This window comes from Drechmeria coniospora, chromosome 03 (genome assembly GCF_001625195.1).
Source record: "Drechmeria coniospora strain ARSEF 6962 chromosome 03, whole genome shotgun sequence".
Taxonomy (NCBI): Eukaryota; Fungi; Ascomycota; class Sordariomycetes; order Hypocreales; family Ophiocordycipitaceae; genus Drechmeria; species Drechmeria coniospora.
Window position 1 is genome coordinate 4863799 of NC_054391.1, and position 27484 is coordinate 4891282.

Here is a 27484-nt window from a genome sequence, read left to right on the forward strand (position 1 = left end):
CCTGTCGGGTTCGTTCGTCCGTGGATAGCAGGCGATTGCGCCGAGTTCATGTAGACACGACGGCGAGAGGCGTGGCTCGAATCTCTTGCACTTGAGTGTCGGAATCGTGACTCCGTCTAGTGCTCGCACCTCGTACTTGGTCGTACTCGGATGGAGGTTTTTACTTGAAGGTTGATGTGCCTGTACTTACAGTACATGTACCTGCAATTATGCCTGCACTTGTTCAGAGTGCGCATGCACCATCGACGACAAGGAGGATATGCGGTCAACAGCTGTCTACGACGAAAGTTGCTTAGCGGGAAACTGTGAGGCAAGAGCCTGGTAGCGACGAATGACGCCACCAACCATCACATGTTGCCGTGCGAGCAAGCATACTAATGTAATGGCTACTAATAATCAGAAGGCGCTACGCGCACTGCATGCAAGAGCAATCGAGCTTGGGATCGACTCCGACCGTGCGACCAATAATCCAACCAATTGTCAGCTGCGATAAGGAATCGCACTTGACTGCTTGTAGAGACGAATTTTGCGTGTTGCCGTCGTCGGTGCGGTTCCTTCTGCTGCTGTCACGCACTTTCCACCGACCACCTGCAACCCAATGTATCAGACCCCGTCCAATGATGTCGTCCAACAACACACGAGCAAGACCTTGTGTCTGGATTCTGTGCTCTGTACTTATCCTCGTACATGCATGATCGGTCAGACGGCCCTTCGTGCTGCTCTGGCCTTCGCACGCGGAGACAAACGGACAAGTGTCTCGACCCATCTCGCGCACGCCCAATCCGCAACCCAACACCATCATCATCCGTCCTTGACCCATGTACGCATGCGTGCGCCCTTCATTGCATGGGCCATTCATTCATCCCCAGCCTTCTCATTTGTTCCAACCAACGCCTTCCGGAACGGGCGTTGCCGCGTGTACGTGCGCTCGTACGTCGGCGTGCGGAAGAAGGAAAACACGCTTGCCCGAGTTGCTTCGAACCCAGCAGCCACGGTGGCCACGAGCCCGGGACGAAGACTGAACCGATTCACGTACGAAGCCAGCCCGGCAGAGCATTCATCATCCGTTCCGGCCGAATGCGCATTGAACAATTGATATATTCAATCGAAAGGCGGCAGCGCCTGGGGGGGGAAGCCATCAGACTTTCGACCTCGAGCCATTCCCTCGGATCCCCCAGCGCCAGGATCATGCCCTCTCCATCTCGCCCACCGCACACCGCCACGTCCTTCAATCCGAAACCACAGACGCGTGGTCGATAGATAGGCGCAAAGGTCAAATCAGCAGTCTTTTCGGAAGGCCTCTACTTTCCATTCAGTGCGTCAAGGCCAGAAACCATGGTGGCTCAATGACGCTGAAAGCCCTTGATCAACTTATCCCCGCCGCCATCGTTGCTTGACGCCCATTGCTTTGAAAAGGCATCCATCATTCTTCGCCAGCTCCGAAATCTCCAAGGCGACACGGGGAGGTAGGTGCCAGTTCATCGACTCCTGTTCGCCATCCTGTGCCCCGACCAGGCCTGCCATTCGTCACTGTGCCTTCATCATTTCAGCAGCCGACCCCCCCCCCCCCCGGGCGCCATCACTTCCTATCGAGGGCAACCCCTGTCCGCCTGCAGCTCTCCGTTGTTGCCGTCAATGGTCATCTTGGCAGCCTTCAATTCTACGGGCCACCAAACGAAACTTTTCTACTCCGTACTTTCTGCTTTCTCCTTGGCCGGTCCCCTGCCGCGATTCGTCAAGTAACCAGGCTTGTCGTCGCTCGGCTGCTTTGAATCCACCCTACGGTTCATCTCCCCTGCGTCCCTTTGCTTTGTTTTCATTTCTGTGACCGTTTTTGTCGTTGCAGCCTAATCATAGCATTCGTTCGCTTCGCGACGCAGCACCTCCTGCTGACATCATTTCCACTTGGTTTCCCGAAGCCCCAGCAATCAGGTATAAACGCGAGAGCCAGTCGCCGGTACTTTTGGTTCGTTCCATTGAAAAGACATCGCATTTCTGGTGGTAGTCGCCGAGCACCGCATCCATCGATACACATCTATAGAATCAACCCCCCCCCCCCCCCCTGGTGGTGCCGCCCTAGATGGCCTATGAGTCGCCCATCCAGCGCATAGCACCGATTGCCATCGGACCGGAGACTCCTCGACCGACGCTGCCACTCCACGGCCGGAATCTTCCGCATCGACCTGAAACCGGTCCGAGCAGCCAGCGGACCGCAGCCTCATCGGCATCGGCTGCCTTCACCACCCCCCCGGCTCTTTCATGCCACCCGTGCCGCTTCGCACAGTCAGAGTGTGTCCTGAGCGATGATGATGATGGCTGTGTTCCGTGCCAAAGTAACGGCTCTCAGTGTTCGTTTCTATGGAGCCCAAAGTCCCGCAAGAGGAAGTTGAAGAGTGAATTTGCAAACGAGCCGGCCGGCGGCGTAGGCAAGCAAAGGTCAGTTTTTATCGTTTGAAGTCCCTCACCACAGACGACCTGCTTTTGCCTTGGGTCATGTGATTCGATATTGCCTCTTGACCGCTCCTGGCTTGCAAATTCATCACCATCCTGCCGTCACGATACCCCCGGTTTTGACATTGAACGCATGTATGCCTTGTAGCTGATGCTTACGGTGTCGGCCTTTAGCTCACCCGGTACATCCACCCGACAGCTTCAAAACTCACGACTGCCGAGCGCTGCCACTTGTAGTTCCCATCTGGAGGACATAGAAGGCATGGACGGGCCAGCCATGCTCCAGAGGAGTCTTGGCCTCCAGGCTGACCGGTATAGCCGGTATATTGGTCCCACGACAAGTTTTGAGCTTTTGTTGATGAAACCATCCACCATTGACCTCCAAGACGAGAGCCTCCTGCCGAGAGGCATCCTACGGCAGGTCGGTGATCGCGATACCTTTTTGACCCTGCCAGACCACGGCACGGCAGGATTCGGTCATATTCTTCGGGACGCGGACGCGGTCGAGGATGTCGTCGGCCCTTACGGGCGCAATCTTATTGACCTATACTTTGAGATTGTTCATCCTGCATTCCCAATCATGGAGAAGCAAATCTTCCTTGAGAAATATGACCGTTCCCACAGGGAATGTTCGCCCCCCCTCCTCGCCGCCGTATACATCCTGGCCATTGGCTGGTGGGAGCACGACGGCGACCTGCTCCACGTGCCTCGACCAGACGTGGAAGAACTCGAAAGATTGGCTCGGCGGACGTTCGAGGATGCCGTAACGAGGCCTCGCCTGTCCACTGTCCAAGCCGGACTCCTCCTGTCACAGCGTCCGGAGGGGGGTGAATGGCCGCCTACGGCCCAACTGATCGCCGTCGGACAAGAGCTCGGTCTGCACCTGGACTGCTCCGGTTGGAAGATTCCGCAGTGGGAAAGGGGGTTGAGAAGCAGACTAGCCTGGGCGTTGTACATGCAGGACAAATGGGGTGCCCTGGTCCATGGCCGACCTTCACACATATCCGCGTCCGACTGGGATGTTCGAGCGTTGACCCTGAATGACTTCGCCGCCGTCGAATGGGACGAAGGCGACGTGGTCGAGAGGCAAGACGTTGAGCAAGGCCGCTTGCTGTTCGTGCATGCGGTGCAACTATCCGAGATACTGACCGAGATACTCGAGACATTCTTCACTCTGCGATCGGCAAATGCCATTTCCGAAGCGGGACTCCAGAGTGCACAGCTCGTCTTGTCCATGGCCAAGCCTGTCCAGCTGAAACTGCGGGACTGGTACAGAGGGCTTCCCGTCGAGCTCCGGCTGCCATCCGCTTCGAGCGGCTATTCACCCCCGCCGACACCCACGAGCGGCCTTTCCAGCGTTGGTTACCTCCACCTGGCTTACTTTGCGACGGAGATGACTCTTCATCGGCAAATTATCCGGTCCCTGGCGTCCAATGCCTCGACGGCGGAGCCCCATGTGCACCAAATATGTCGCAATGCCGCCAGAGCACGGCTTATCTCTGCCATGGAATTTGTCAACCGTTTGACCCCTAGCCACCTGCAATCATTCTGGTATTTTGCGTCCAAGACGAATTTTGCCCTCGTGGCCACTTTTGGTTCCCTACTCCTCGCCACGTCCTCAGGCCGTGAAGAGGCTGACTGGTATCGCCGCCGGCTGCGCGAATATCGCTGGACGCTCTCCGTCAGCGCCAAGTCTAGGGGGAGCACGGCGTTGACCGAATTTGCCATGACAACGCTGGACATTTTCAAGGAGCAGCTAAAACAGCTGCCGGAAAAGCCCTCGATGAGCTGGCGTGTCGGTTCCGGCGGACATGTCAGCACCTCAGGGGACCTCTGATTTGCATGTTTTCTCATCTACCAGAGAGTCAAGGTGGCGGCGACGACGTTGAAAACGACGTCTGCTCGACCCTTGCGTGGCAGCATGACGGCGCCGGAAGAGTCGTCTCATGCCATATTCTTGGCTAGCAAGGTGTCGGAAAATATGTTGCCTGGCGGTCGCCCCAGAGATGTGGCGAGGCAAAAAGGTGAACGAGGATGATGGGTATCAATCAAATGCATACATGTATGAATGGATCGTTCTTGAGGGCGAAGCGGGTTTAGCAGGACGTCCGTTTCCATCAGAGCAGCAGACCATCCATCGTACCTGGGTGCACCTGGCTCTTCTGCTGCCACGAACCACGGTGAACGGTGACCGATGATGGTGACGACGGGTATATGAAACAAAACTACGCCTAGCCGGGGTCGTAGGTATGGCTCAATGGCAACCGAAGGTGTACAGAAAATGATCTGCCAGTGCGACTTGTCAAGTGCTCCTGTCCATGTCTGGCGCCTACTTCGTCGCATCCATTATACTACCAGGGGCATGCACTCCGTGGCAGCAGCTTTGACGTTGAGCGTTATTTGACCGAAAATGGGAAAGAGAAAAAGGTTCTCGATGATCACTACGACTACAGAACAGCAAGGTCCTTTGCGATCTGGTCCAATATACTTGGTTGATGCTGTTCCGTGATCCGGGATTGGTGCAGTTCGTCTCCGAGTAATTTTGGCGGCCAGGGCAAACACCGCCACAACGGTAACCCGCCACAGGGGGCTGCCGCAAGCCTTTACTCCACCAAGCCAGCTCCAGCTATGCGCCTGTACGGAAGGTTCAAGGTAGTATCCGTTTACCGAGGCCGAGCTTCCATCACTTACTCGTACTCGTATTTCTGCGACGCAAAAGCAGGCCAGGTGAAACATCAGTTGACGTCCGCCTAGCTGGAGGCAGCTTTCACGTGCTGTTGATTCTTGGCTGCGACGGTGGCCGGCATCGCCTCCTCCATTCATCCTCGTTATCACGAACGACTCGGATTATCTCATCACGTCATCAGTCTGAGGCGAGCCCCACGATGCCGAAAGAGACGGAGCAGAGGCAGGCACCTCCATCGGCAGACGACTCGTCTGCCGCGAGGTTTGAACAGGATCTCCAAGATCTCGCCTCCAAAGCAAAAAACGACACGTTTATCAACCGCAGCTTGCATCTGCTGTCCGTCTACGCCCGGGTCGGCTTCCTGCTCGCTCTGCTCGGCGTCTACTCCAACGTCTCGCAGCTCAACCTCTCACCAGTCTATGGGTCCATACCGGCCTCCATCTATCACGGCAAGCTGCTTATGACGGGCTGCTTCGTCGGCTGGGCCACCAACGTCGCACTGTGCCAGTTCTTGCCCATCAAAGCCTCGCAGGCCATCCCGATTGTTGCCCTCTACGCACCCGCCGTCCAGTGCTTTCTCTTCCGATACAGCGGACTGCTGGGCGCCCAATGGGGACCCGTCATCACCGAGGGACTGACGCTGTTCCCTTTGGCCGTGCTCACCGCCGCCGCCGCCGCGGACGAGCTTGAGAATGCGCGGCTATCGATGCTTCCCAGAGCCATCGCGGACGCGGCCCCCGGCGTGGGGTCCTGGGGCCTGCTCAAGCTGGTCGAGCAGCACTCGGGGAAGCACCTGCAGGCCAACATGGGCAGGATGATCGTCTACACCCGTCTTGGCCTGGAGCTGATGCTCGGCGCGCTGCATGCCGTCGTTGCCCGGTCGAGATACCTCGTATACGCCGTCCCGCCGCTGCTGCACACGATTCTCGTGAACCCGCACGTCAGCTCCCCGGCGGCGACGGGAGCTCTCGTCAGCAGCATGATGTCCGACGGCTGGCTTCTCCTGGACCGTCGGGAATCTGTCACCGGCTATCTGTCGGTTGTTCAGAACATGAACGAAGGGTTCCGAGCCATGCGATGCGACCACAGCCTCCTCGGCGGTCACTGGACCCATGTCGACGGAGGGAAGGTCTTGGAGCCGATATACGGCGTCTTTGCCATGCTCGAGGCCGTCCGCATGGCCGAATCGGAGACTCCGGTGGCAGACAAGGACGCTCATGCGCTCGTCGTGTACGTTGATCGGTTTTCCCCGCTGCCTGTCCTCGGCGGAGATGGCTTGACTTGACTTGGCATGGTCTAACATGCGGCCACAGCGGGCTTGGAGTAGGAACGACTCCCTCGGCTTTCGTCACCCACGGCATCAACACAACCGTGGTGGAGATCGACCCGGTCGTCTACGAGTTTGCCTCCAAGTATTTTGACGTCAAGGAGAACAACCGTCCGGTGCTAGAGGATGCCGTCAGCTACACCGCGGCGCTGGCGAAGACTGCACCCGAGACGTTTGACTACATCGTCCACGACGTCTTCACCGGCGGCGCCGAACCAGTACAGCTCTTTACCCTCGAGTTCTTCGAGGGGCTCCGTGCTCTGCTCAAGCGCGACGGCGTTGTGGCCATTGTAAGTACAACTGTGGCAGAAGCTCGAGGCACGCAAGAGGAGGCCCCTTGCTGATTCAACTGCGTGACAGAACTATGCCGGCGACCTCGTCCTGCCGACGCCCAGAGTCATCTATCGCACCATCAAGCAGGTCTTCCCCACATGCCGCACCTTCCGAGAGTCTGCCCGGGACGACGAAGAAATCAAGGCAACGGGCGTCGATTTCACAAACCTCGTCTTTTTTTGCAAAAGGACCAAGGCTCCGCTCACTTTCCGCAAGCCAACGGCGAGTGACTACTTGCAGAGCGCCGCGAGAGAGGAATTTCTGCAGCTCCGGCATGAGGTCTCGGAGGATGACCTCCTGTCAAGCAATGACACGTCGATTCTACGCAGCAACGGCACGAGCGTCGTGGTTAAGTGGCACGAGCAGAGCGCGCTGGGTCACTGGGCCATCATGCGCAGTGCTCTGCCGGCCAAGCTCTGGGAGGAATGGTGAGACAGGAGGTAGGGATACCATTGCACGGGCTACACGCCGGAGTAGATACGAATCTGTCCTTGCCATTACATACACTTACGCTTCTGCCTGGCTCCTTCCTTGCTCCTTCCTGCCTCACTTTCTTTACGGTTCGTCCGGTTCGGGCTTCTTGACTGCCGCCGCAACAGCATACTCCTTGTTGCCGTTCCTGAAGTCGTCGAAAAACTCGGCCGCGTACGGGGGCAGCTCGACCCTGTTGTGGTCGCTCGGGATGGGTTCCCCCATGGTTGAGTAGATGGGCACCGTGCCTGTCCAGACGGTGTTGAGGGCATTGTCGTTTTGGAGGTCGTGCCTGTCGTCGATGACGCCTCCATCGCGGAACTTTGCGCTGCCGGACGAAATCTTGATTTTGAGAAGGCTTGTGCTCTGCAGCTCGGCACCGGTGGGCGGCAGCCTCGTGTTCTTCCATCGCTGGGGCACGACGCTGTCCGTGATGAGCTCCATGGCGTACATCTTCTCGTCGTCGTCGGTGACGAGAGTCGCATGACCGAAGAGGACGGCGGACCGGTAGTTGTAGCTGTGGTTGAAGGCCGAGAGGGCGAGGACAAGGCCGTCGACGTGAGAGGCGGCGACGCATACGGGCATGCCCGCGTCCCCTGCGGCACGGCCGATGTTGAACAGGCGACCCGAGACGTAGCCATGGATGTAGAGGTCAAGGGGGTCGCCGAGCGAGGCGCTGGGACGGTCGAAGGAGCCCATCTGGCCGATCATGGGGAGTGTGACGGGGAAGGGTGAGTCTGGGGGGTTGAACGAGATGTGCAGGAGCTGGGTCGAGTTGATGAGCCCGTGAATTTTCTCGAGAGCGTATACACCTAGCGGGTAGATGGTGTTAGTGGCCGTGACGAGGCGACCCGGGAAGGAAGAGACATGAGACGGAGGAGTTGAGATGTGTTGGAGGTGGGATGAGATGGGATGTGATGAGGTGAAGTGGAGGTTTCGTGGGGTGAAGTGGAGTAAAGTGAGGTAAAGTAAGGTAAAGTAAGGTGAAGTAAGGTGAGGTGAAGTAAGGTAAAGTAAGGTGAAGTAAGGTAAAGTAAGGTGAAGTAAGGTAAAGTAAGGTAAAGTAAGGTGAAGTGAGGTAAAGTGAGGTGAAGTAAGGTAAAGTGAGGTAAAGTAAGGTGAAGTGAGCTCAAGGGAGATGGGTTTAGGTAAGGGCGATGATACCTCGTTCGCCATGTCGTTTGACGGTGTTGGTTGCGTCTTTGGGATACTCGAGCTCGTAGCGGCCCATGTTGGTTGTAGCCGTTTCTCGTAACGCTCTATGATATACTGTTTGTTCTCAGAAGCCGCTGTTGGATCGGGGAGAACCGCGCTTTGCCTTTCATTCCCGTATCCAATCGATGATATGGAAAAGGATGGGGAGGTCCGGTCGGGTCACGGGTGACGGCTAGTGACAAGGCCAAGGCAAGGACAGTGCGATCACCCCCGTCGGCTCCTCGGTGCTGTCGCGACACTCAATCGATCAAAAGCTTGTGGCGGGTGTGGATGAGGGAGTAACTACTTGTCATACAGGTAGGGCCATGCAGAGAGTAGACGGTAGGCACACGGCAGAAGGCATGTGAGTCACCGCTGCTGGGGGTTGGATGAGTCTCACGTTCAGGGTGACGGCGGACAGGGAAAGGGAAGGGCCACCGCATGTGCACCTACCTAGTAGGTATGTAGGTACAGTACTAGGTACCTAGTAGGTACAATTCAGTTGGCATTTAATAGCAGGTAATGTAATTACAGGCCATACTACGGAGTACTAGGTACCTAGTACGTTGTATTTGGTACTAGGATATTGATACCTGCCTGCACCTTACCTACTAGTCTAGTACAATGCAATAATGCTTGGAGTTCCGCAGAGTGGCATCTGCCTGTACAGTATATGATGCATACTTACTTATGTACGGTTCGGAGTATTACAGTGTACCGTACTTACCTGGCACATGTACTGTACTCCGTACAAATTACGGTGTCCTGCCTGCAATGCAACTACAAGTACTTCGTATCCCGTACTCCTTACCTGCAATAATGAACAACTACACGGCGGACTACGGTACTCCGTACAACCTTGGGAGTAGTGTACATGTTCAGTGGAGGCGCAGAGTATGCAAGTATCACGGTCAAAGTCAGTATCACGATCAAAGTCGCTTACCTTATTGCTGATGCGGGGAAGATACTTTGTCAGCGATTAAGACATATTATTTCCCAACTACATGCACAGAGTACTTCTGCAACCTACTGTACTTTTACTGTACTTGTACTGTACTCCGTACTCAATTCAAGAACGTACTTAATTACATTACATACGCATTCTCACCACGAGCGAGCGAGAGGACGGCCAATGTGCGGACTGGACGGTGACGGCTAGACGACGCGGGGGTGGGGACGGGTACCACTAGGGGCGGCTTGGGAGTGGCACCACAGGGGATGAGGCGGGGCTGTGCCGCCCCCTTCGTCGCCAGCGTTTCTCGTTTCTCGATCGAGTGAGTTTGGCATCCTGTTCGAGCGCTGCGCCATAGTACGGGCTGCCACCATTGATCAGAGAAACAAATTTAGTGCAGTCATGTCTGCTCTGGAGTATGAATGTGTGCGTCACCACGTACTAACCGTACCTGCACTGTACGGAGTTGTACAGAGTACAAGTAGTGGTGCATGCAATATGTACTGAAAGTACTCCGTACTGTACATGTATTCCGTACGGCAACGGAGAAACAAAATTGCATTGAGCGTACGTACGTACCGACATGTACAAGTACAAGGAATATTCTGCGCTCATGATGAGAGCGAAGAGAAACAACATCAAGAAGGAAGACGGCATCAAACAAGAGATGCTGCCATCGTTCTTTTCTTCAAACCCGAAGCCAAACGCCGGTACGAATGTACTGTACCTCCCTCCCGGCTCGGCCACCCCCACCGGCGAACCCGTCCCAGCGACAACGGTGGGCCGATGGTAAACAGATCCAGCGGTTGCGTTTCCCCCCTCCCCCCATCCGGCCTTCGCACTAAGGGAGGGAGGGGAGGGGAGGAGGGGTTTCAACTCCCGACAACACGTGGGGTCGAAGAAACCCTTTTGGCCATGTTTGCACGTAGCAAGCCGAACCATTCCGTCTCGCCTCCGGCTGGCCCTGGCCGCTACCAACCACCCACCTGTTTGTCCTCCCCCAACACCGCCGAAGATGTGGCACAAGGCACGGCCACGGCGGCCAGGGCTTTTTCTTTTGTTCGAGCCGGATTGACCGACGGGCCTTTCTCTCTCCGAAAGAGTGACAAGGCGATGGTGGCATCGTCGCCGGCATGCACCACCACCAGGCTCCGTGGTTGAGTTCGTCGTCCAAGGCCTGCTCCGCGGCATCCCCGTGGCCGGACCGAGCTGGGATGGACAGGGCCAGCCGCCAGCGCACACCGGACTGCCAACCCCACCACTAGTCGGCGTCGACACCTCGGTGGCTGAGAGTCCTCGTCCCTCTGCCCTCTTCCGTCCGCTTGTTTTAGGCCGGCAAGTGTAGGCTGTGGAGCGGTCGACGACGACAGAAAAATTATGGAGCCTCGCCTGCTTGTTGCAGATCAAGCAACCCCTGTGTTGACTGGTTCATTCGAGACGCCGCCTTGGCCGAAGCCTCGTCCAGCGTCCAATCACGCGTTGCGCCGGCCGGCGCCCTCACCGAAGGCTCCTTCCGACCATCTCGTCGGCCTGTTTGAGGCACCTGCCCCTCGAGCGACGACCTGCACTTGGCCGCTTTTTCACGTTTGCTATGTATTGTGGCATTCTCGCCGTTCTCGAACCTGTTTCGAGATGTTCCCTCTTTGCTCCTCCATCACCATCCACGATCACTTCATCGTCATCATCGCCTGACAACACCAGCTACTCTCGGTATCTCTGCTGTCATGGCACAATCATGATATCTTCTTCACTCTCTTACTAGATATCAGCATCTTTCTTTTGTCCTTTGTCACACTCATTTGTGCTCCTTCACATACACTCTTTAATTGTACATTCGTTTCCTCGCTTACTTTCCCCCCTTACATTCTTTTTCTTCCTTTCCACTCCTTTACCCAAGACGATAATAATCCTCTGCGCCCTCGTCTCCGAGCTCGAGCTCCCGAACCGCCGCCATGGTGAACAAGGCCAACAGCCAGGCCCTGGCTGCCGTCTTTTTCTTGTCAGTGCCGTCGACGGCAGGGTGATTCGGCGTCGAGGGAGAATGAATGCTAACATGGTCGGCTTTAGTGGCATTGTTTTCTGCGTCGCCATCGCAACGACCGTCCTTTACTCTCTCGGCGGCGTCTCCTCACTGCTTCACAACGGACCGAGGCTGGTCCTCGTCGTCTTCTTGACATCTTCCTTCCTCTGGGCCTTCGTCTCCTTCGTCGGCACCCTCGTCGACAGCACCAACACCGTCGGATGCCAGGTGGCCGTCACCTTTTCCTCCCTCTTCGATCAGCTCGCCCGAGTCTTCCTCGAGGAATTCTTGTTCTTCGCCATGAAGCCCGACTTTAGTCTCTCTGTCGGAACCATCCTCCCCCAGGTCCTCATCGTCGTGCGCTTCATTCTGGGTGGAATATTCGTCGGCGTCCGCGGCTCGCAGTTCAAGCCCGTCTGCGTTGGTAAGACGCGTGTTCTCGGTCTGGCCATCGCCGTTCTCCTGTCAGATGTCGTCGTCATCCTCTTGCTCGTCGTCCGCGCTTCCACCCTCGGCGTTTTGCGTCGACTTGCCGAGAAGACCGCCACCGGCGCCCGCAGCAAAGCCCTCATCTTCGTCCTGGCCGGCCTGGCTCTGTGGACAACAGTGAGTCCCATCCCCCCCACCTCTGCGAGCACTCTCCTCCTCGCAGCTGCTTACTGATGCCTCGATCGCAGTTGAGCATACCCATGACTTTGGGCATCTCCTCGTTCGATATTACCGTTCGAACCGTGCTTCCTGCCCTTGGCCTCTTGGCCGCCATCGGTATGCGCCCACACCAGTCGGCCCCCTTGTCTTCCCGTTCGCTAACACGCCTCAGCGCTACTCGCCATCTTCAGCCGCAGTCTGGCCACGGCACAAGAGGGAAAGAAGAACCCGACGACGCCAACTGCCCGCGGTCCCGTCGAATTCTTGCCGCCAAAGCCCACGTCCTCCCGTGGCCTGCAGAACGCAGCTGCGCAGCCCCCCCCGAACCAACTTGCCGGAGCTCGAACGGGTCCGACAGCCTCCAACGCATCGACCCATAGCGCGACGCCCTCGGCCGGGAGCAAAACCGACCTTCCGGCCAACACTGGACAGCTCCGTCCGCCCACACGCGCCCACATGGTTGCTCCGCCCCTCCGCGCTGCTCCCAAGGCGCCCAAGAAGTCTCCCCTCAAGAAAGGGGGCAAGCTGGTCATCTCGGGGCCGATTGCAACCCCGGACTGCGTCGAGGGTCCGCTGACGAGGATCGCAACCATGGATCTGGCCACGGCCGTCGATGCCGACAGAGAGCGACGCAAGACAGTCCTGCAAGGTCTCAAATCCAACTCGGATGACGCAAAATCCGCGGAGCCGCCATCCGGATCACGCTCCATTGCATCCGATATGAACGACTCTTCCTCCACCCGGACTGTTGGGTCCGTGCAGCCTGCCGTTCAGAGACCCGACACGGCGTCAACGACTTCGGCTCAGCCATCTCCCGGCAGCGTTGATTCGCGTCGGAGATCCCCCAGGAAAGCACGCCACGCAGACAGTTATTCCCCGCCTGTGCCCCGAAAGGACACCAAAGAGGAATCTGGCTTTGCGCCTTTTACACGACCCGCGCCCACGTCCAACATACAGGAGCGACGACGCACTCGCGCGCTGCAGATGAGGACGGCATCAAAGGCCCCGGCCCTCCCCCGCGCACCCACAGAGTCCCAGGCCCCGGTTCTCCCCCGTGCACCCACAGAGTCCGAGGTCCCGGCTCTCCCCCGTGCACCCGCCGAGTCCCAGGCTCCGGCTCTCCCCCGTGCGCCCGCCGAGTCCCAGGCCCCGCCCATGCCACGACTTGCGTCGGACGAAAACTCGCCGCCGCATTCCAAGAACGCCAACGCCAATGGCACGAGCATGCAAGGCTACCCATCAAGAGCTCCGCTCATGAACCTCTCCCACAACGGTCCTGTCAGATCCGATATCCGCCCGTCCAGGCAAACGCCCTCCGTGACGGTCAGAGAGATCCGTTCCCATCCGGCAAACATGTCAATGCAGCCGAGACAGCCAAACGGCATTCCCAGACACCCGGGTCCTAGACCGATGAGGCCGCCCTTCCACCCCAACGCCATGAGGATGCATCCCAATGCCATGAGGCCCCATCCCAATGCCATGAGGCCCCATCCCAACGCCATGAGGCCCCATCCCAATGCCATGAGGCCCCATCCCAACGCCATGAGGCCCCATCCCAACGCCCTGAGGGCCCATCCCCACGCCCTGAGGGCCCATCCCCACGCCCTGAGGGCCCATCCCCACGCGTTGAGGGCCCATCCTGACGCCTTGAGGGTCCATCCCGACGCCATGAGGGTCCATCCCGACGCCATGAGGAACAACCCGTCCGCCTTGCCTCGCAGCGCCGGAGTGTTGCCACCGCGGGAACGGAGGGGTAGCGAAACCAGGGGTTTCCCAGCCCAGATACCATCCTCAACCGCGGATGGTAACTCGCATGGGCTGAAGAGGAGGTCCGCTTCCTTCTCTGACATCCCCCCCCCACCGTATGTGGCTGCGCCGGCGCCCCCGGCGCCCGTCGAGCCTCCCTCGCCCAAGCTGAGCCAAAGCAATGTCACGGCTGTCGAGCTCCTGCCGGAAACGCCCGTCTCGAGAACCTATGATGCGCCAGCATCTGCCACCACGCGCTCCCCTCATTCGCCTTCCGGATTCTCTCCGAAAGTTCGTGCAAATTCGGTCACGAGCGCTCCGGGAGACCGCGGATCCAAGGTCGCTGCCTCGCCTACTCCAAGAACCGTGTCCAACCATAGCACGAGGAGGAGATCCTCGTTGGTGCTCCCCAATACCTCGACGCCGAAGGACGACAAGACGTTCAGTATCCAACTCGGCATGGCTCGGTCTCCTGCTGCCAGCCCTCAGGTGCCAACAACACCCAAGGCGGCTTCCGTGACTGCCAGGTCACCCTGGAAGCAAAAGCCCAGCGCCCGCACTTCTTCGGCCAGCTCCATCTTGGTGAATGACAGCGGCGAGGATGGGAGAGAAATCATGACCATCATGCTCGACCAGTCGTCGCCCCGTTCCGTTGGATCGCCTCTACAGTGGCATCGTCGCCCCGGTCAAGAATGTCCGACATTTTCAAACAGGAAGACTCTTATGCTCAACCGAAAGTTGGTTCTGCCGGCGCCGCTGATTCTCGGCAAGCCAAACAAGACGCGAAAGATTGTTCCCGAGAGTCCCTTGTCTCTGGAGTCCCCGACTGCTGCTCTTGCGAGGATTCATTCGCAGCTGGACACCTTCGAGGAGTCCGATGAGGAGAAGACGGCCACCAGTCAGCGGTTCTTGACGAATGTCGAAGCGGAGATGAACGTGCAAGAGGATCATTGGCAGAAGATGCGCAGTGACTATTCCCGAGCTTCCACCTCCCCTGCCACTTCTTCTCCCGCGGACACCCAACGCGGCGAAAGCCTCCCAACGTCTCCAACGGCGAAGGCAGGATCTTCTGGTCGCGTCTCGCCCCCGGAATTGGAGTCAGCGGGTTCGGGAGAAAGCGCCTTCTTCGATGCCCACACCGTGCTCACCGATGCGGCAGACCGGGAAAGCGCCGGTAGTGGGAAGTCGAGCCCTGCCTCTGAAGACTCGGTCGAGTCACCATTGCTGGGCTCTGACGCATCGTCGAATCTCTCTACTCCATCTCCCAAGACGAAGGACACAGTCGTCGACATGGGCAGTTCGACTGTGGCTCGGAGTTCCCAGGAAATGTCCGAAAAGCCACGAACAATCTCGGGAGTTCTTCAAACCCCGACCTCTATGCCAGCCCCCCTGCCTGTATCTCACCAGCCAGCCCCGGCCCGGCCAGTCACCCAGCGGCCTCCTCGCCAAAGTAGGCGGATATCCAATCTGCCCGACATTCTGGAGAACCCTGAGCCGATGAAAGACAGGCGGGCCACTTTGGGAATCTTCCAGTTTCCCTGGGGTGAAAAGTCGGACACCGGCACCGTCGAGGCTCCGACTCGCACACTTGCGTCTCATGATCAATCGTTTTTTGACAGTGAAGACAGCGACGATGAAGAAGACGACGAGGACGAGGAGCATGCCGAGGAAGATGACAAGGTTCAGAGCAGAAAGAACACCGGCTTCGATGAATCGACCTTGTGGGACATTGCCCATCTCCTCCGTTCCGACGAGGTCCCATCCCGGGACAGCCTTTTCCCAAGAGAGCGCATGAACCAGGCTGCGACGTCCTCAACCATTGAGAGCCGTAACTTTAGCAAACCCCTCTCTGTGGCCTTTGGAGAGCCATCGCCTGTTCCCTCCGGCACGATGTTGCGGCGCAAGTCCTCGATACCCATGGTACCGTCGGCGTCGCCAAGACTTTTGGTCAACGAAAAGGAGTCCTCACGAACGAACGACTGGGTCTCGATGTCATCCGTGCAGCCTATCTCTACCCCGCCCCCATCCCTGGCCTCAAGGAGCGACTCTCCTTCGAGCGACTCCTCGTCCATGCAATCCAACGTAACGGCCCAATCTACCGTGAACAGTCCATCAACGAACAGCGACACAGGCTCCCCAGACAGCCCCATGCGGAGCAAGACGCAAGGAAAGCGGGATTTAGTCAAAGCGAAGGATATGGGTCGTCGTGCCGAAGAATATGTTCAAGTGCAGGATTCTGAGGATTCGGGCTCCGAAAACTTCTTTTAGCCTCATCCGATATCCAACCACACGGGTCACTTCCCGCAGGTTGCATAGCGCAACATAATGAAACTGTGTAGTCGAAACGAGAGGAAGGAAGAAAATGAATGTCAAGTGAGAGTAGGGTTTGGTTTTTGTTCGAATGACACGAGATACCCCATGTGCAATGTACACTGCAGAAACAAGACTTTTTGGTCTGTAGAGTACGATACTATACTGCATAGAGGTGTTACGAGTAAATGAGAGAATACAATTCATTCTGAAGTTGATAGCACACGTTAACAGTCATCAAGGGGCGCATCAATATATTTTGGTGATAGCCCATGGGCTCTATCCATGAATTTCTTGTGATGTACTCAACAAAGACTAGTCAAGAGTATTGAAGGGGGGGCGTCAAAGTTGACTGCCTATTCCCCCCTGTTCATAGCAGTTCATTCCTACAACGTGGACGTATTCCACCATGAGCTTGTGTATCCACCCCCCCCCCCCCCCCAATTGCTGTTTCTGATGGTTGTATCTGACGATGGCTTTCGAGTCGTGCAGTAAAAGCTTCGTGAATGTGAAAATGCTGTCAATTGTTTTGGTGCGCGCTGGGTACTCCGAATGAAACGGTGGGGGGGAAGGTTCGTGAGCGAGGGTGCAAAAGTCGTAGCAGGTCCCAGCCCGAGCTTCTCGTTCCCGGCTGACTTGCTGTGAGGAATGCGAACGAGACGGACCATTCAATATTTTTTCGCATTCGAAATTCGTACATGATATCACATTATCGGCCATAACGCAAATGTTCGATCTGCCAGTGTCCACGGCAAGCAGAACGCACATGCTTTTGTGCAAAATCAACCGTGATTGCGGAATATTCTCGCAATTTGGCTAATCGGCGAAAACGCAAGATAGCTCGAAGCCGCAGAAATGGCGAAGCGAATTGCGCCGCGGATCGATGTGTCGTGATGTTGCATCCATCATGGGCAGTTCAGTCCCAGTTCAGGTCAAGCTTCCTTCTCCGGCTAAACGAGGGGAATTACCCGATAGACAAGTTTGGTACTTGCTCGGGATGACCTGCGGACCAGAGGAACTGCTGAAGAAGCAACAACTTCCCAAATTGCCATTGTACAAGACCACATACTGTGCGATTATATCAGCAGAGGTGAGTCCTCAGCCCTGTCATGTCGCAGGTACAGTCAGGTATTGATGGCGCAAAATATCACGAGGCAGCAGTCATCAACGGAACCCGCCGGTTGATAGGCGTTCGCGGAGACTTGTCCCCAGATTCATGGTCCATCAAGGAGTTTGCGAGACTGTGGATCGTGCTGCGTCGAGGAGGGCTGGAGCCTGGGTCGTCAAAAACTCGGGTAAAAGCGGGGCTCGACTCCTGGTGTCTTTCGTGGCGTGGCGTTCTTGCAGGACTTTGCGTTGCTTGATCAGCCCTGCGAATGCTGTCCGACAGAATATCGCGCAGTTCGCCCGCTCTCCTGACCAACGCCTTTAGACTGTTGGTGTCAAATTGCACAGTATTATTATTAGTATTATTTCGGGGCTGCTGGAGCGGTCCGGTGGGAGTGTCGTGATGCTGCTTGGACCCCAACTTCGACCGAACCACCCCGGTGACTTCCCCAGGCTTGCTAGCTCGTCCTTCAGGTGTCCTAGGTCGGCTTAGTCGATTGGGCTGCGAGCCCTCGTCTGCCGATGGCCAGCTGCCACCAAATATATCGTCTTCTGGCGAGACCACAGACCGCCGCCGGGGGGACTGGCGTTCTCGGACAACTGCCGTTTTCGACATGGCCGTCTCTTGGCATTCGATGGCAGCGTCAAGCCTGTTCATGGAAGGGGCATCATGCCCATCATCGAGTGGTGAGTCGATCGCGTCGGCAGCATCCAGATGGACCGATGAAGCGGATTCGTGGTCCTCGTGGTCCTCGTTCGTGTCATCCTCATCGGGCGAGGCAAGAGCAATGATCCCCTCGGCTTCCTTCCACAAGCCTCGCTGTTCTCCGTCGAGCATGCTCATTTCCCGCCCATGGCAACATAAGCGCCTTAGGTCACCGACGAGCAGCGACAGCTCGCGGATGTGGCCCGAGTGCGCCTTGACGCTTGGTTGCGTGGCACGGATGGACTCGGGAACGGCAAACATGTCATTGACGGGCGTGCCATCCTGCGTGGTGATGTTCCCGCCAAACTCGAAGTCCTCGTCCCAATCCTCAGCGACGGTCTTGGTGCCCAGCCCCCAGGTGCCGTACTTGGCTCCCGTGGGCTTCGATTCGTCGATGACGTCGTGCACAACGGGAACACTCTGACTCCGGGCGTGCGCGAAAGATTGGCCCCTTCGCATCGCCGAACGCCCCCCCCTAGAGTCCATCTCAGGTTTCGAAAAAGCAGTTCTAGGCCGTGGAACATTTCCGCCCCGTCCTTGATCGCCAGGCAGCGATGGCTCGCTCCAGTCAAACAAGTTGCTCGGAGGGCGATCGTTGCAAGCGGCGACGGCGGTTGCCGACGGGGCAGAATCCACCTCGATGCTTGCAAGGGCGAGCCGGACTTTGGGATTGATGCCCCTGGAATGGCGCGTGCTGCCTTTCGAGAGCGGCGACAACGGGATGGCGGGGGCGCCGTCGTCCCTCGTCCAATCTTCGTCGAAGTCGTCGTCGAGGGACAAGTGTCCCAAATCCTTGACCGATTTTGACGCATGGCTGTGCGACGACGGTTCCAAGATGAATCGGGGTTTGTTCGCCAGGTCTTCCTCCCCAGGAGAAAAGTTGGCGCCCGCACGCCTGTTGACGTGAACCGGCGTCGTCGTGTTTTCGTCCTCCTCCGGGATATTATCACCTCCATCTCGGCCTCGCCCTCCGAGCATCTCCTGGATGGACAGACCCTTCGTCCTGCCGTTGTCAGCGGTGCTGGGGGGGGACTCGTCGTACATGGAGTCGAGGGGCGTCTCCACCACCCCCACACGGCCGGAAGCGAGCGTCCGCAACGAGTCGAAGAGGGTGTCGCTCTTAAAATCTGTGTCGTCGTCGTCGCCAGAGGTGAAGCCGCGGCCGTCGCCATCGGAGCTTCCGAGGATGGGGGATCTTTCAAAATGAGACCCCCTCATATGGGACATGGCAGCAGAGCTCGTCGAGCTCCCCGACGGTTGGTTCGGCCGAGAAGTGTGAGAGATGGCAGCTCCACCGGAACGGGACAATTGAGACAATTCATCATGGAATGCTGTAACGAGGCTCGAGACAGTAAGCGGAGGGAGTGGGGAGGACATGTTCCTTTTATGGTATGGCCGCTGAATAGAGGCGACCGAAGGACGGGTTGACCCATGCCGGTTCGGTTCGATCGTCGCACTGGCCGATTTACCAGGAACATGGTTGTCAAGCCGGTGGGCAGCGGCCGACGGCGAGCCGCTGACCGCATGTGGCAGGTGCAGCTTGTTGCCGCCATTCATCTGTTCGGTCCGCAGTTTGGGTCGACGGAGGCTCCCCGACGTCCTCGAGACCCAACTATTCGCTGCCGACGACAAGGTCACGGAGAGCGATCGTTTCATCTTCGTCGGGTGATCAGAAGCAATTTCTGGCGATGGCCCAAGACGTTTCGAAGCATCGGCACCATGGCAGGCGGATTCTTTTTTTTCGACGCCCCTCGAGGGGAGCGAGAAGCCGGCAGCCAGCGAGGCGGAAATCATGCTTGGCTTGAGCAGATGAACTCTCTGAGGCGGGTTGTTTTCAGGCCAGATCCTCGTCAAGGTCGACGGACTGGCATCGGCCGACCGGTCCTGGACGCCGGCGCTCGTTGCTATGCTCCTTCTTCTCCGCGAGTGGATGTACGATTTCCATGCAGATGCCGACTGCGCGTCGGACCCCCGCTCCAGAGGAGATGCACCAAGGAGCTCTTCCGGCCAAATTGACGACTGCTCAGATGCGTACTTGCAATACGGACGGACGACGGGGCCTCCGGCAATGTCCACGTCGGCACGAAACTGCTGGAGATTGGCGGATCTCTGGTGGCTCGTCGCCGGTCGACGGAGGGTGGGCAGGCCTCTGGATCGCGTGGCCGGGGGGTGCTCCTCGTCCGTGGTTCTGTGTGCCGACGAAGAGCGCTTGACAAGTTTGTTGGGGGGTAAGGGAGGACCCGAGCGTGAAGGAATCGGCGTCGCGGAGATCGGGGGGTAGGTGGCGGAAGGTGAATCGACAACGAGGCTGGATCTAACACTGCCGTGCTGTGACAACGGGCGCAAGGACAGTCTTCTTATCCACGAGCCATTGGAGGGAAGAGTGTCCCTCGATGGCTCTGGAGGGACGGAGGGTGACAGGTCGAGCTGGTGCCTCGGTATGGGCGGCCTTCGGACTGAAGATCTCGGCGATGTGATTTGTGAAGTCTGCGGCCGCTGGTAGCGGGACAAGGGCGGCCTTGACCCGATGGCTCGCGAGGAGGCGGTGGCGGGCCCGGTGATCTGGGAGGTGATGGGAGGCGCCGCCGCAGTCGTCGTGGACGGCCGAGATGTGAAGAAAAGGTTCGGTTGGTAGCCAGCCTCGAAGGCTCTATCGACGGACAGCGTTCTACTGTGCAAATGCGATCGGTGTCGTGAGGTGGTGGAAGGAATGGCTTCGGACGGTTGACCGAACACGAAGCCGCTGGCCGCTGCAGCAACAGCAGCGCCGGTCCCGACGAGCTGTGAGAGACGACCGGTTAGAGGATGTGGACAAGGCTCGGCGAAGAGAGCAGCAAAGGATGCAGAGCAGGGGGCAGACGGAGGTGAGGGAAATGGGCCGACATAGAAATGTCGAAGAAAAAAGGGCCTAACCGTGTAGTGACACACAGCGGAAGGCAAGACGCGGCGCGAAGGGAGGAACAAGAAGCGTAACGTACAGTGGGGACGGACTGCATGGTTGCCGAGGGATTCCTCTACTCGAAACGATTGAGTACCAGGGTAAACATTTCAGAAGCGATGCTGAAGTATGCTCGAAGAGAAATGCTGTGGCATCGTCGTCGGCCACAAGTTGTTCGGCGAGGAATGCTCGTTTCCTTGCGTGGGGGGGCGTGGCCAAGTAGGAATTCGGAGCGAATGGCGAGGCTCAGCTCGCGAGGTGGAGAGTTGATCCTTTGAGCGAAGATCGATGGTCAATGATGGAAGGAAGGGGGGGAAGAGGCAGGAGGTCGGCGGAGAAGGCGAGAGCGGACGTGAGAGAGAAGGGTGGGGGAGGGAGGGAGAAATGCGTGGAGGAGAAGAGAAGAAGTATGAGCGGCGGGACTGATGACGATGTGGTGCAGTGTTATTTTTGCCCGTCGTGGTGGTGAGTGTGGGTGGTGGAGGAAAGTGGGTGGGTGGGCGGACGATGGCATGCCCAGAGAAGGAGAGACAGGCGGACGCAGCAAGTGCAAGTATTACCTCCATGCACCGACATGGAGATACTTGCTGCTAGTGGTGGTACTTGTAGGTTGGCTCTACTGTAATACCTGGAATAGTACAAAGGTACCAGGTACGGGCGGAGCACACGTACTGGTCCAGGTCGAGGCCATCAGAGGCTCCGGGATGGGCTGCGGCAACCCGCTGTAAGCTTGGAAATTACGTCGCTAGGCGATATCGGATCGCCGCTGCAGGGATGGAAGGCTCGCGCTGGGGCCGCGGCACGATCACGATTTTTAGTGCATGGAGCCTCTGGAGCCCCTGGGCGCCATCTCTGCACGTCTGTAGCGGGCACCATCCATACACCCGCCCATCCACCATCCATCGGCCCATGTACTAGTAGGTGTACGGAGTAGGTGAAGGGTACGTGTACGGAGTGCAGTGTACATGTACATGGACGTTTTTCCATCGTCCTCCGAATTAATTACCCAGTATGGAGTACTTGTACATGCACAAGGCATGGAGTACTTGCATGTGCATGTAGTTGCACACACCATTTTGATACCTACTTGGTAGGTAGTAGTAAGTAATAAGTACTGTAAGTTTGGAGGTATTACAACCGAGTACAACTACATGTGGTGCTACTCCGTACCACTCCCACTACAAGTAATACTTATTCAGTACCTAGTACTTGGGGCATGTGCCGTAGCACAGTGGGTAGAAAGCAGTACTCGGGAATAGCAAGCGTGCAGGTATAATTTATCATCAGAACTCCGTACTAGGTACTCAGAGTGGAAGTACACTTTCTGGACAAGTTAGTGCGTACGGTACTGACTTTCGTTGCTCCGTGGCACTTTCAGTCTGCAGTGCTTACGAGCACGAGCAACGAGCAGAACGACCCCGTCCATGCTGCACTCGCTCAGGACAGCGACACAATGTGACAGACAACAAACACGGCGGCGCCGGTCGCATGGGAGGGAGGTGTCTCGCTGGACACAGCAACGGGCCGCCACCGCGAAGCAGCGTTCGGGTTATTGCCAGCTAGCAGGCTGGAACGGCCACCAGGGTCGGTCGGTCAGGTCTCGTGGGCCTCGAGAACTTCGGGTCTCCAGAACTGGCCGTGCCCTAGCGCGAAGTTTTCAAGACGGGGCTGCGGGTGCGGGATAACAATAAACACACCGCTCCCTCGGGGTGGAAAGTTAATTACCCAACAGCGTGTTGATTGATGCTCACGCGTAGCAATGTGTACGCCGCATGTTGACGAGACGTCGTTTACTTTCTTTCGCCTACAGATGGATATGCGCATACGCAACACGTCGACGACGGACTGAACGGCGGAGCAACGTACGTGCTCGTTGCATTGCATTGCATCGGTTGCAAAATGGTCGTATCCTTCGAGACGGAAGTTCTCCTCAACGGCCGTGGCATTGGCCAGCCTGAGCCCTGTGACACACCACTGGTTCCTCCCTGAAGCCAAGACCCCTGCGAGGCCCGTCCTTGATGATCAATCCATCCAGCTGGGTGGCTCAGCACGTATTAAAATGCTTGTAGTTGTACACGGCCACGCCTACATACATGTACAAGTACCATTCCGTACTAGGTTCGAAGCACCATGACAGGTATTGCACTGACTTCAAGTCACGTACAGTACGGAGTACTTGCACAAGTATCCGTACCTACCCACGATAAAGCAAGTACCTCAGCAGGTGCATTCGATATCATACTCGACGTACTCGGACGCGTACTGTACGTGAAGTGCAGTTTTGGTCTCGCCAGCTACATGTAATTCGTACCTCGCCAGGCAAACACTTGATGGATGGATGATGCAGCGCCATGCAATGCACAATGCACAGTCGGTCATGTTTTGGATCACCCTCGCGACACGGCACAGACGGCGGATTGGGGGCTCTTCTTGCGAAGCTTGCAGAAGTTTAATTATCGCGACGAGGGGTGCCAGAAGGTGAACGAGTACGGAGCGTCACACGCAACAGCATGTACTTGCATGCTGTAGCGAGGCGTGGCGCGCCGCTGACTTGTTGACACCGACCCCTCCATCCATCCCTCCGTCCCTCCACCTCCATCCCATTCATCCTCCCTTCGAAAGACAAGACTCGTCCACCGCAAAGGCTGACTGACCCGGCAACGGCCCTGCGGACAGCCGACCAGACTCAGACATTCGAGCATGGATGACGCACGTACGCATGCTCGTCCCCAACGCCAAAGGGCTCGTTGGGCGACGGCGGCAAATACATGCATGCACTTGCCATGCTGCCAATTAATGTGTTAATTACGTTACCGTATCCTCCCACGCACAAATGAAGGCCGTCGCTCCATTGATGATGCCTGCCGGCCTGACCCGTGGGCCGGCGCAGCATTTCAGTCCAGATTGCCTGCCATGCCAAGGAGAGAGGAAGGGAGCTTTCTGTGCTCCCAATTCCATCCGCATCAGCTGCCATCCTTCTCGCTCGGATTCGACATCTCGCATTTGGGTGGCCCGGCGAGCGAGATCTGCTGCCGTGACACACTCGACTGCCCGGCTGACCCCGGCTGACCCCGGCTGGCTGGCACAAGGCCGTCATGATTCCACCGTCCGTTCTCGGACCCTCTGTGGCTTGGTAGCACGCATTGTAATTTGTAGCCAGCCCGTTCAAGGCACCGGCAGGGAATCTTGAGACCTTGTACTCCGTACTCGTGTACGGGTCATGGTAGGCAGGAGAACGGTGCGTGTGTACATGGGCGTACTTGTACGTGCATGTGTACTGCGTACTCGGTCGAGTGCTTGAATGTCGACATGAATGCTCGTCATGCATACACCTACATGTAAGTAAGTACTTGGTAAGTGTAAATATAGCACAAGTGCTCGTGTTACGGAGCATATATGCGTACGAAGTATATTGGTACGCGTCCAGGTACTCCGTGCAGTAAGTACATATGATACGGGTTCATGATGTATTCCTCAGGCATGCAACGCCAACTCGACGTGAAATGGCCAGCTTGGTACCTGTACATGCGCCGCCTACAAGGGAGGGATGCCTGCTATTAATATTGGTATTCCTGTGCTTGCACGGAGTACATGGAGAAGCACCAGAGCACCACGAAGTCCTCGAGCACGTCGACAATTACGGGTACATGAGTACTGTGCTTGCATTTAGTAGGGCGATTAATATACGTTGATAGCACCGTGCCACCGCCAGGGCACACCCAGGATATGACCAAGGCTACCAAGGTAGAGTACATGGCAAACACAGTAGCACGGTGTGCGCACAGGCACCGGCTGATAAGTGAATAATGGATTGTTGACATACTGTATCGTTCGTATCATATCGGATCCCCGTTCTTGTCCCTCTCGACAAGGTTCGTGGCCAACGTGCATGCTCGTTTGGTTCGACCCCGCATGGTGTGGCCAACGAAGAGGGCGGACGAACAGGCAGGTCGTGGTGCACGTGCTCGCTCAAACAGTACTTACATGTACTCCGTACTTGCACAGTAATACGGAGTACAGTACGGAGTACTCCGTATATGTACTGTACTTAAGTATTACAGTACTCCGTACTCCGTAGATGTACAAGTAATAATCCGGACTCCTCCCACACCTTGGTACACCTAGCTACCCTGGAACGAGCAGTCGGTGGGGATAGAGTTGTTCCAGCTGCCTCGTGCGCCTCGATGCTGATGAGCAATATCCGAAACACGCGTGCATCGAACTTGACGTATTCGTCACCAGTGGAATCAATATGTGCACTATTCTGTGGAACACGCTACGCGGCTTCGTCATTGTTGCCCCCTTTCTCCCTGGGTGAAGGCTACGACAGCAGGTGCGTGGACATGTCCGAGCAACCCGAGCACATGCACCGTGTGGACGAGAGGCAATAATTGCCATGAAAAACGAACCAAAAAAAAAAAAAATGATATCATGCCAATGCGCTCCGTACAAATGGCGTGCTGGCGGCTGCAGGCCACTGCTGCTGTCAAGACACGATAGGGGGTATCTAGAAACGCTTGGCTCGGAGGTTCGTTCTGGCAAAGGTGCAGGTGGGATGCTGAGGTGCCTGATCAGCGATGGTTGACGTATCCCCGTAGGTTCACACATTGCGCAGTGTGCTCTAACGCTGGTGACATGAATTGCGGATCCATGCTTCATATTATAGGCAGGCACATCGTACCGAGTGTTACGACCTAACCTTGTCCAACCTGGGATGGAAGGAGCAAGGCCGATGGTACGATGATAGGGAAGCACTTCATGTACTCGGTACCCGTAATGTACTTACTTTTCTGTTCAACCTCGTAATACTTCTCTGCTCAACCTCGTACTTCTCGAATGGGTGACATGAGAGAGTGCACAGATTGCCAATGGGTGTGAGGAACCACCCCTCTTTCCGACCACTTCCTGTGGCCAGAGACGGAGGATGCGGGAGACGTGTCCAGACGATCATGAACATCTCTCACTCACTGTCTTGCAGCATATCCCATGTCCGAGTTTGGCTGGCAATTGACACGTCGAACTTTGCCCCCCCTTTTTTCACACCGGCTGTGGGCAATTCATTGTGCTCGGAGTCGGACTGTTCGTAGGTGCACGCACAGATACGGGAGAAGACGGTACGAGACAGTATCTCTCCAGTGCCAGATCCAGATCTGACGGCTGACCGGGCACCTGTGCATCCCTCTGTGGGGCTGCGTGGGTAATAGTTTCCAGCTCCAGGGCGAAGCCCACCAACGGAGGCTAGGTGTAGGCATCATTCATGCACATCATGCACGCGCATGGATGCCGCGATGCTGATTGGAACTACGACAGGCACAAAGCAGCACACTATTCGTCAACGATCGCCGCCAGGCCAACCGACCAGAATCCGCATTGGCTCACTGGGCGCATCAGAGCCCTCGCTCTCCCCAACTGCACTCGTACATGTTCTCGTGCTCCGTACCTGCATGAAACGGAATCTACGGTACCGAAGAAAACCGATGCTGAGCCCAAACGCTTACGAGTACTCTCCATGTACTTGTATGCCGTATACCCGGGTGTATTGATTCGTTGCTGACAGCGTCCTCCCTTCCTCTGCCATGCTCGCTTTCGCTTGGCACTTGTTCCATACGAAGTTGCTTCTGATGAAGCCCCCCCCCCCCTCCCCACTCCCTGGCAACCCCCATCTTAGACAAGTCACATGAGTTCTGATCGAGCCTTCTAATCTAGCGTCATATTGCCCAGCCAGCCTTGGTCGACCTCGGGGAGCTCGTCCGATGCAAGGAGCAAGCGAGAACAGAAACTCGTTCGAAATAACGTCGCACCGCTTCCGACGCTTCCATCGAAAGCGTGCAGGAAAGCAGGCAGCTTGGTTGGCACGGCACCTGCTGCGTCCTGAGCGCCGAGCCCCGAAGTTTGAGCTCAGAAGGTTGATGCAGCTCCTGTCTTTCAATGTCGGTCTTCACTGGCCGACTTCGAGTGGCGTGGCGCGGTGGCTCCATGTATGGTAGGCAATTATCGAGCCATGGGAGCGCCATACGGAAGCACACTTAAACCGACATGTACATGCACGTTCGGAGTATTCCATGCTCGTGTAACAAATACCACGACTTCAGGCCGCCGCCTTGACCTTTTACGAACGATACGCGGATCGGAAGCGGAAAGCCGACACCCCATCTGCGCTGCAGGTAGTTAGTTGCAGAGCCTCAACTTGACCGCAGCGTTGACGTTTTTGCAACGAAACGAGCACTGCACATCGGCAAGCATCAGCATGAGTCCTGATGGAAGGAACTGCCCATGATTCTCACGACTCTGACGGAATAGTTGCCGTGCTTACTCGTGCTCGTTGTACTCCGTACTTGCATCTTGAACATGGCAGACTTGCAAGGACTGTACTTGCTTAAATTCAATGTAAGTAGGTGTGTGTATCCACCACGCACCGGATCGGGGCATCCACTGGCACACCCACACGCAAGCAACCCTGTTCGATGCCCTGTATCAGATCAGGCAAAATTTGTCCGGGGATTGAATCCCACGACGAGTAGCAAGGCATTCCGCAGTCTGCACCAACAGTAATTACTCCATACTCGTATGGGCTTGAACTTACTCACAGTACTTA

The 27484-nt window shown here is 56.8% G+C and overlaps 5 protein-coding genes across 5 annotated transcripts; 3 read left to right on the top strand and 2 right to left on the bottom strand.

The window, feature by feature from the left end:
• Nucleotides 1-2713: 2713 nt before the first annotated feature.
• On the top strand, nt 2714-4288 carry DCS_07029 (uncharacterized protein; the record flags this gene model as incomplete). Its single annotated transcript, XM_040804316.1, has 1 exon — nt 2714-4288. The coding sequence occupies one exon, from the start codon at nt 2714-2716 to the stop codon at nt 4286-4288; it is 1575 nt and encodes a 524-aa protein (XP_040654420.1).
• A 1048-nt stretch (nt 4289-5336) lies between these two features.
• Nucleotides 5337-7229, top strand: DCS_07030 (spermine/spermidine synthase; the record flags this gene model as incomplete). Its single annotated transcript, XM_040804317.1, has 3 exons — nt 5337-6367; nt 6451-6754; nt 6825-7229. The coding sequence occupies 3 exons, from the start codon at nt 5337-5339 to the stop codon at nt 7227-7229; spliced, it is 1740 nt and encodes a 579-aa protein (XP_040654421.1).
• A 123-nt stretch (nt 7230-7352) lies between these two features.
• DCS_07031 (flavin-nucleotide-binding protein) lies at nt 7353-8499 on the bottom strand (the record flags this gene model as incomplete). The annotated part of the gene is made up of 2 exons (XM_040804318.1): nt 7353-8080; nt 8433-8499. 2 exons carry the CDS (start codon nt 8497-8499, stop codon nt 7353-7355), a joined length of 795 nt encoding a protein of 264 aa, XP_040654422.1.
• Nucleotides 8500-11366: 2867 nt separating this feature from the next.
• DCS_07032 (uncharacterized protein) lies at nt 11367-16096 on the top strand (the record flags this gene model as incomplete). The annotated part of the gene is made up of 4 exons (XM_040804319.1): nt 11367-11413; nt 11482-12040; nt 12112-12199; nt 12255-16096. The coding sequence occupies 4 exons, from the start codon at nt 11367-11369 to the stop codon at nt 16094-16096; spliced, it is 4536 nt and encodes a 1511-aa protein (XP_040654423.1).
• A 1189-nt stretch (nt 16097-17285) lies between these two features.
• On the bottom strand, nt 17286-20947 carry DCS_07033 (uncharacterized protein; the record flags this gene model as incomplete). The annotated part of the gene is made up of 2 exons (XM_040804320.1): nt 17286-20732; nt 20930-20947. The coding sequence occupies 2 exons, from the start codon at nt 20945-20947 to the stop codon at nt 17286-17288; spliced, it is 3465 nt and encodes a 1154-aa protein (XP_040654424.1).
• Between the last annotated feature and the right edge of the window lie 6537 nt (nt 20948-27484).